General features: G+C 44.7%; 1 protein-coding gene across 5 annotated transcripts in view; it reads right to left on the bottom strand.

Moving 5' to 3' along the window:
• Positions 1–935: 935 nt before the first annotated feature.
• The window catches only part of grid2ipb (glutamate receptor, ionotropic, delta 2 (Grid2) interacting protein, b), a 31374-nt gene continuing 22959 nt past the window's right edge, over positions 936–9350 (bottom strand). For 3 of the 5 annotated variants that reach the window (XM_029528459.1, XM_029528460.1, XM_029528461.1), the window contains 14 exons: positions 8892–8977; positions 8551–8701; positions 7673–7974; positions 5829–6578; positions 4797–4949; positions 4332–4419; positions 3234–3311; positions 2788–2984; positions 2546–2701; positions 2374–2460; positions 2155–2284; positions 1769–1887; positions 1315–1479; positions 936–1124 (listed from right to left, as the gene is read on the bottom strand). In XM_029528459.1, coding sequence (XP_029384319.1) covers positions 1053–1124; positions 1315–1479; positions 1769–1887; positions 2155–2284; positions 2374–2460; positions 2546–2701; positions 2788–2984; positions 3234–3311; positions 4332–4419; positions 4797–4949; positions 5829–6578; positions 7673–7974; positions 8551–8701; positions 8892–8977 — 2534 coding nt within the window. In that variant the 3' untranslated portion in view covers positions 936–1052. Of the gene's footprint in view, positions 1125–1314; positions 1480–1768; positions 1888–1999; positions 2285–2373; positions 2461–2545; positions 2702–2787; positions 2985–3233; positions 4142–4331; positions 4420–4796; positions 4950–5828; positions 6579–7672; positions 7975–8550; positions 8702–8891; positions 8978–9350 lie in introns of those variants that run through there. The other 2 variants (XR_003842266.1, XM_029528462.1) reach the window with 2 other exon arrangements.

Here is a 9350-nt window from a genome sequence, read left to right as displayed (position 1 = left end):
AACGAAATGAATCTAATCTTAAGGTTGACAGCAGTAGAGTTTCCAGTTGCTCATTGTTCAAATGAAAAATGTTCATATTGAACTTGTTTGAATAAAATGTTTAGAAAATAAAATAACCAGTTACATTAGAGGAAATCAAGTTTCCAGAATTACACAATTTTTTAAATTGCTAATAATTTAGTCCTATAAATTGATTTCAGTAGCAACACTGTGGGCGGGTTCGCTTTGGACGGACATGTTCTTCTGATCCTCAGCAGCAGCAGAACATGCAGCAAACTGCTGAGGAGAGAAGGCAACCAGAGCTCAGGGCTGTTTGTTGAGAAGAAGAAAAGTCATTTTTTTCACAAAAGATGCCCCTTCAAAGAGATGTAAATGAGCACATCTGTGATCGGCAATGTGGACACACGTAAAAAGTGATCACACATACTATTTGAAATTCTTTAAATTACATCCAGTGCAGTATGAACTGTCTGCTCAAACGCTCGCTGTGAACACCAAGAACACTACATCTATGACTCATCTGGTCTCAGCCTACAGCTACACTCAATTTTTACAATTGTCAAATATGACCTGATAGAAAATATAAACTTTATATAGTCATAATAAACATAGCAAGTAATCTGTGAAAATCCAGACCAGTTGTTTTCATCTGTTTACATTTAGTTTTAATGCAGCATCAAGATGAAGTGACGTGACCAAAAGTGCATGGATGGTTTCTCTGCTGTGTCTTTTCTATGTTAAAGAGCGATGTCAGCAATGGAAAGACCAGCTTGAGTCTTCAGTGTGTGGTGAGTTCCTGTTGGCCTATGGACACCTGAATGTTCCTGCTCTACCCAGCACCTGAAATAACACCACTGCTGCACACGGGGCACTCATCACAATTACCTACAGATATGTACAGTATATACCCCCCCCCCCCCCCCACATTTGCTATAGATGATGTGGTTTCTGTCTTCGTTGGTTTGAGTGTCTCTGTGTGTGATCTTGGCACTTTGGTTGTGGAGAGCAGAGTGAAAATGGAGCCAAATGGCATCTGACCGCATTCGTTGCTTCTACCAGGCCAGGGGGGAAGACAGTCTGGGGCTTCTGGGGTTTTCTGGAGTCTGGGTCTCACTGAGAGCCCTCTGTAAAACAAAACCCATAATCTTGGCTGATTGCTACTTAGATTGCCATCTTTTGCTTTTCAGATTGAGATCACATTTGGTTATTCCACAGACTCTGCTGCATCGTCACTCTGTAGCTGCAGTCAGTCTCTCTTAGCACTAACTCAGTACCTCAAAGTTTGGATCAAACACCTGCTGCACCGTAACTCACCTCAAACTTGGACATAAAATCTGAAAAGATGCCGAAGAAGGCCTCTGTGCTGGTGGACTTGCTGTCCTCTCCGAAGTAGGAGGCCACCTTGGAGAACTCCTCCATCGCTCTGGTCTGCAGAGACTCCAGAGACTGGATGGCAGGGTGGCTGTTCTCCAGAAAGCTCTGTTAGGTGCAGAGGGTCAAAGGTTAAATGAGCAAAAAACCCCAAACAACAATGAGAATGATAAATATCATTTAGCAGTTAACTATCAAGATACTTAGCAGACAGAGGCAAGTTGGCTGTTCCCTCTAATGTCAATGCTTAATGCTAAACCAGGTTATACAACTTGTCTTTCTTGAAAAGAAGGTGTGTATATACGAACTTCCCAAATGTGGAAATACTTCTTTGACGATATGAAATGTCTGTGACCAGGAGCTTCCATTAAAAGATGAGTTAAATAGATAAACGTACGCTCATGACAGAGGCGAAGTGGTCCTCAGAGGTGGGGGGGATCTTCAGGCAGGCCGTCCTGATGTCCTGGATGGTGGCATGAAGGTCGCTCAGCTCTGCGGTGATGGCCCTCTGGTTCACTGTTTGAATCAGGATGAATGGAGAGTAGAGTTACTGACCCACTCGCACCTGCTGGCATGTCGATGTGCCCACAGCTGACAACGAAGCAGTCGAACAGTTTTAAAACATTACCTCGTGTTAACATGAGCACCTGTGAACAAACAGGCATAAATCTGGATGATTGCAGTGACCTGGGGCCAAGAGTTCTGCTCTACAAAAGGATGTTACAGAACGGAGCAGTTAAATGATTCTCAGGAAGGAAAGCAGAGTCGGTAACATCATCGTACCCTTGGCTGCCAGCGGAACTGTTGTAAGGTCTCTGGAAAAGTTGAGCAGCTCAGGGAAGTGTTGGCACAGAGACTTGGCCAGAATGTGGAGAAAGGTGGACTTTCCGTCTACTGTTTTGGTCGTGCTTAGCTGCAAGAGGTGAAAGGAGAGATGAGACGATCCAGAAACTAAAAACTAACAACACGGTGTGTGAAACACAGGTATGATATTCAAGGTACCTCCGTTAGGAAGTTGATCTTAAAACTGGTTGTCCTGTTGCTCTTTGGCTGCCCATTGTTCAGGTAGTTTCCCATTGCAAGAACAAACTGTGGGCAGGGAAAAACACTTGTTAACTGTGTTAACGTACAGACTGGTGGCTTTATGTTCATGTGCTCCAGTCTGGATGTTCACCTCCAGGATTTTGGCCAGTTTCTTGCTACTCTTCAGCTCCACTGACGCCTTGTAGATGTAGTCGTAGGCAACCTTCATCTCCTCCGTTCTCTCCTGCAGGGTCGTCTTGAAGTGGAGGCTCCGCAGACGAGTCTTATACTCAGGCACCATAAGCATCTGAGACATACAAAACCACTCATTTTCATCCATTTTCCCAGTGATTCTAAAGCTTTGATCATCTTGCATCTCTTCTTTGGTGGTACCTGGAAGATGAACTGGTCAGGCTCGCTCAGTTTAGCCGGGTCCTGGTCAAACTGCTCGTACTGTTTGACCTCCTCGTCGTCTGGGGCGTAGAGCAGCAGCTGCTTGATGTGGGCTGACTCTAGCCTGTTGGTGGTCATGTTCATCAAGACCTGACGCAGCTCGTTGGGCGACAGCTTCAGATGGGCGATGAGGATGGCTGCAAGGAGGAGGAAGAGAGGAAGGGAGCAACGGAGGACGCAGATTTACCTGAGTCAGCCGAAAATACTGCTATCAGGCTAAATTAATCCGGCTAATTGTCATCCAGCTAACGAGTTTAAACCTGCCAACAACATGATGTGAAAAAATAAAATAAATACATGTTTATCTGTTTGCTGCTTGAAATTTGAAAAACTAAAATTGACAGTCTCAACCTTTCATTGTCTGTGTGTGTGTGTGTGGTACTTACAGGCATTGTATGCTTTCTTATGAGACAGAATCTCCACCACATCTTTCTTTTTAAAGGTCTCAGGAACAAAGGCTGGCTCTGGAGGAGAGACTGATAATTTTAACAACAGTGTAAGGATGTGTTCTCCAGGCACCAGGGATTCACACACAAACACACACACAGTGGCTACACAAGACAAGCTGATGGGTTAATAACACAGCTCTGCCATGGGAAGTGCTAAAGGCCAACATGCTCCTTCCAGGACAGTGGGTCCCAACCTGTGGGCCGCGGCAACAGGATTGCAAGTGGGCCACAAATCATTTGCAAAACAGCGCAATGAAAAGATTTGGTGACTAGCTGTCATAAAAAAAAAACATGAGCTTTAAAAAAAAAAAAAAAAAAAAATTAATTTAATGATCCCTATCACCCTGTTAAGCAAATAAGCTTTGTCTTCAGACCAATCTGTATACTTTGTTATACTTTGTTGTTTGTTTTTCAGTCTGGCTTCAGCTGATTGGCTCCAGGAAGCATTGAAAGGAAAGATGGTCAGATAGATACTGAATATTGATTCTTCCCAAACAAACAACAACAACAAAAAAAAAAAAAAGCAGAAAATGAACTTGAGTTTCTTTCAGTTGAATCCTGAATTTTCCATCATAATTATTTAAATGCCCCTGTATTGGGCCGGGGTTGAACACGAGCAGCTACATTTTTTTTTTTCCTTTAGAATTTCAAGTTTCATGAGTCGGAAAAGTTTGGGAGCCAGGGGGAGCTCTGAGGAGCTCGTCTATGGATACAGGTAAGGTGCTCCTCCTGTAGGAGAGCTGTGTTATTATTTAGGCAGCAAGAAGGGGGGTGTGGTGCCTTATGGAGAATGGATATGGTGAGCAGGTGAATGGAGCAGCTCCAGGTTATGGAGAACATCAGAACTGTGAAGGTATAAACAAACAGACGAGGTCAATAGATGAACACATTGATTCACTTTGACTGCACACAAACTCTTTGATGATTCATTTAATGGCGCATTTTAACCGTATGCCATTCACTTTGTGCACATAAGGATATGTTGTTAATGATGATGCAGTGAGAAACAGTGAGCAGAAGCACTGAACAACTTACTGGATCTACGCTGGGTCCCGAAGTGCAGATCAAGGTCCAAGTACTTCACCATGTCAGTGAGCTTGTCATAGTCTGAATCCTCTCCGAGCTGAACACAGACAAAGACACACTCAAGGGTTTGTTTCCAAGAAGTCTAAAAAAGTCTGTTCATACACAGACATCAGATTTAATCCACGTCTGACAGTTTGGAAAAGACAAACACAAAGTCTAATGTTAGCAGATAAACCCAGCATGAATTTTGGTTACAAAAACAAGCCTTTTGCTTTGATGCCAATGTGACTCATCGAGAAACAACAGAGCACATGAGTAGGATTTTCCAAATATGGGGAGAGAGACGTAGGAGTGTGAAAACTCACAGCCAAAGTGGGATGATTGTTGTTTACTGTTTCTAAGACAGCGCCACACTGTCCCTGAAACAGCACCTTTCCAAAGGGTAACATGGAGGACTGAGAGCTCAGCACTCACCTGACCCCAGATGGTTCCCTCAGAGTTCTCCACCTGCTCCCAGCGCAGCCTCTTTACACTCATGTGGTTGGTGTCCGAGGCCTGGTGGCCTGGCTTGAGCAGCGGAGGCGGTTCACAGGGTGGAGGCAGGGGTGGAGGCGGAGGTGGCGGAGCCTTTGGAGAAAAGGCATGTTTAGAAACAGATCACAGCTAATGTTTTCAAAAAGGAGCATTTTATAAAGAATTTCTAAACTACGTGCCATCAGTTCTTCATGCACTCACAAAACAAAATGAACGAGTTGGACCTAAAACAACCAACTAAATTGAAACACAAACTGGAGCTTTCTCTTTGAAGAATGTCCTTAAACTCAAGACATATTTTTGTTGTTTACTTTATTGTCCTTTTGTCATGTCCTCTTGAGACGTGTGACAGGAACACAGTGAGCAGCTGCCAACAGATGCAGCATGTTTTCTTTTCTGTCACTTCTAAGCATCTCTTCTATTTTTACCATATCAGGACTGTAATCTCAGAGACAGCAACAGATCTTTAGAGCGCCGGCTCCAGCTCTACTCTTTTTGTTTTTCTGTGACATTACAGGGGCACAGCTGCGCTGCCCCATCCCTGCACTGTCATTGTTTATGAATGAATGTCTCTCATTTGTTACCAGTGGTGGAAGAAGTCCCAAACTCTTTCATTTGAGAAAAAAGTAAAAAAACATAACCCTTGTTCGAATATTCCCTCACAAGTAAAAGTTTTGTAAAAATCTTCAACTCCAACAAAAGCACAAGTTTTATCACATTCTCGGTATATATTTATATCATCAAATGAGGCTGAGGAATATACAAAAATGTTCATACAGCAATCATTTTGTATTTGAAAGGTATTTTTGCTGAGCTCCATTACATCTGGATGTTTACGTGCTTACAATGCACAACAATGCTGCAGCACGTTTTGGTTTATTGAAAAATTTCAGCTCCTGTGGAGCTGGATGTTGAACTAGTTCAAACATTTATTCTATTCTAATCTGACATCCAGCTGTAATGACATGTTACCTGCTGTGACTGGCTTTCCTGTCGTGACGTGTCATAAGTCTTTGTGTGAGTGGGGAGGCTGGAGTGCGATCCAGGAGCCTGTGAGAGCAGGGAGGAGCCTGTGGGGACTTGGCTCACAGACTTGGGGGGGCTGTGCTCCTGGAGGGACGCTGGCAGTGGGCCCTGGTAGCTGTGTTGGTGGTGAAGCTGATGGTGCCTCTGGAGGACAAGCTGGCTTGCTCTCAGCACCTGAGGGGAGGGCTGGGGGGAGGGCTGGAGGATGGGCTGAGGTTGGCTGAGCTGGCGTGGGAGGTAGCAGGGCCGGGACGACTGGGAGGAACGCAGAGTGGCGGTGTGGCCATGTGAGAGACGAGTGGAGGCGGTCTGGAAGCGCTGGTAAGTATTTTCTGCTTCTTCTCTGGTGGGCAGCACTTTGTGTAGAGGAGAGCGGCTGGACAGGAGGGTCCTTGGAGGGGGTGGAGGTGGAGGGATGATGGGGTGATGTGGTTGGAAGGGCATCCGACTGCGGGGTATGTGCTCAGGGGAGAAGCGGACGGGCGGGACTGGATCAATAAACTGGACAGGAGGGGGTATCAGAGCCTGGAAGGGTGGCGGGGGTGGAGGGCTCTGGGTGGGAGGAGGAGGGATTGGTTCAGATCCAGAGGAGAAGGAAGGAGAGGAGGCCTCGTCACTGCTACTGTGATCCTCACTGCTGCCACTGCTGAGCTGCCGAGGCAGGAAGCCCATGTCCTGGTCCTCCAGGAAGCTCATCTGCAGGGAAGAGAGGAGAAGAAAACTGTCAACTAAATATTTCAAATGTAAAACCTTTCTTTACTTTATAAGCTTTAAAACACATGCGCTTCGATAGCATCAGTTCTTCACTTTCAAAATGAGTGCAACCCATTGAATTATGTGTTCACTGTAGCGTACATTACAATTGCTCTGATGTGAACATGCAAGCATGCACTACAATGCAATTACTACCATTTCATTTGAATCAGTTTTTAATAATAAGCATCACCACCACAGTGACCGTGTGATGTTAGTAAAATTACTATGAAGGAATGAGACTCTCTCATCTGTAATTGACAGTGTGGGTCAGGCTGCAGGGCAGATCTGTCATGTTCAATGTTCGACGTTTATGGCAGAAAGGGTACAAATTGTTTTATAAGCATAAAATAGAAGCTGCCAATCATTCTGTTGAAAATGTCAGATACAAACAGTTGAAACACTGACGTATCTCAGTTTGATGTTTAAAAATTGACTGATTCTTTGTACATGTTGAAGCTATAAATCTAAAACGGATACAACAAATAGCATCCATGTCATTCCTTTAGAATAAAAAGGTGGCATTGGCAAACAGTATGCAGCATATATCCTTGTTTCATTCATGCTCATGTTAGATCCATAAATCTGCACCATGATATTATCACCTTCCCAGTTTCTCCTGTAGCAGCGGAGAATTATTGTAGATATTAATATAAAGATGACAGCCGAGATCTCTGTAATCTATTTCTAAATGGGTCCTTAAGATTCAGAACTAACCGTCTTTCATGAGTAGAAATGAGAAATGGCACTTTACTTAGTAACTTTCTTCCGTATAAAATGTTGAAGTACGTTTTCCCATTTCATCTATTGAACAATCTACGTAAAGACACCTGCAGCATACCGCAAACTCTGATAGTTGCTGGTTCAATGAAAGGAATAGCAAAAAAATATAAACATATTAAAACATGTACAATACTAACATTGTTGGCTTAAAACAAATCAATTCAAAATGTTAAAAAGGATAAAAGAAAGCATGTGGTGTGCGTATGTACGAATAAAGCTGAGGATGAGGCTGACTGGAGGCATGTCTTCCTCACCTCCTCATAGTCATTCTCTCCAGGCACGAAGTCATCCACCAGAGTGACCCGGTGGCCGAGCTGCTCGCTCAGAGCGTCCAGGAACTTGTCGGTGTCCCTGCTGCGGGGCGGGCGAGAGAAAGTGAACAGCTTCCTGCGACGGGTGAGTGTATTGGGATCGTTGTCCGAATGCTCCGGGGAGGCTGGTGGGCTCTCCAGGCTGACGTAGGGATTTGAGTCCACGCTACTCTGGTGGTGGATCTCATACACAGGAGTGGGGAGAGGCTCCTTCCAGGACAGGGACAGGCCAGATTTACGGTTGCCTGTTAAAAAAATAAATAAAAATTCACGATGGCTGCTGCTGGCACTGGTAATGTTTGACACTCACGCTTATTCTCACTGGTGCTGAGAAATATTTACATTACACATAACTTGGACTGTATAATATGTGATGGTTTTTATACCTTTTAGAAATAGTCCACAAACTCTTCTGTCATGTTGGCGGTGTGGGAATCATTTCCATGACAACAAAAAAGATAGACTGCAGGCCTATATGGGCATGTAGATTTGAATGAGTCCTCTCTCAAACTCATTCAAAAACCTAAGCGTCTTATGCCATGTTTACATCAAGATTTCGAAAGATGCTTGTTTTGTTGCAATGACCTTTATGTGATTTGATTACTTTGCAACCCATCTTACATGATATGAACATGGCATTGGCCATGTAGCACCAAGGCCCAGACACACACAGCCTTCTTTTCATCTGACTTCTCTACTCAAATCTCAGGCCTTGTTGGCACATGGGTGGGGGTCACTTATGAAAGCCAGTGTGACAGCGCGTGCGTGTTCATTTTGGCTAGTTGCTGAGTGTTTGGACATGTGTGTCAGGCCCAGAATACCTGTGAGGGGGGGGAGTGTAAGTGGGGAGAGACTGCGCCCATAAGCCTCAGTCTGTTCCGGCCTCTCAGGCTCTCCTGAGGAACCCCCCTGCAGTGGAGACGCACTCTTCCCTGCATACACATTCTCCAGCTCCGTGTACACACCTGTCATCTACGAATGGAGGCATGATCAGCTGTTTAGCACTAAATCGCAGCAGTATTTTTGCTTTGAAGGTCTGTTGCTATTATGCATTTAAGGAAATGAAAAAGGAAAGCACTTTTTTGCAGTAATCCCAAGCAGACCTTCAAAGAATGAGAGACCACAGAGCGCAGATAACACGACAAGCAGCAGTTATACCTACATGACTGAGGTCAGGGGACTCGGGGAAGGAGGTTCCATCTCCCGACTGCCTCTCCTCCGGGCTCCCAGATTCATCGACATGAATTCCTAAAGCACAATAAAGCATGAACAGTGACACATGGAACGATAGCCTCCTCCATCCACCCACCTCCAACCAAGAGAGAGGATGAAGCAGAACAGGACAAGGTGGAGCAGCACAAGGCCAAAGCTCCTGAGCTCCTGGAGCAGGAGTTAGGAATGGTAATGGCAATGATGTACCTGAAACCTAAAACAGCTTTGGCTTGATGGAAAATATGTGCTTTAGAATTTGGTGGAACTCATCAGAGGCAAGGATGTGGCATCAATGTGTGAGCTGGTGATGACAGATTTTGTCGATCAGCCTTTAAGTATCTGCAGAGGATGCTTGTTTTCCAGCAACATCCTGCGCTGAGTTACACTCAGTTCCACCTGGGAGCTGACC

The sequence above is a fragment of the Echeneis naucrates genome, chromosome 19, assembly GCF_900963305.1.
Source record: "Echeneis naucrates chromosome 19, fEcheNa1.1, whole genome shotgun sequence".
In the NCBI taxonomy this organism is placed as follows: Eukaryota; Metazoa; Chordata; class Actinopteri; order Carangiformes; family Echeneidae; genus Echeneis; species Echeneis naucrates.
Note: the sequence above shows the minus strand (reverse complement) of the source record. Positions and strands in the feature narration are given on the sequence as shown.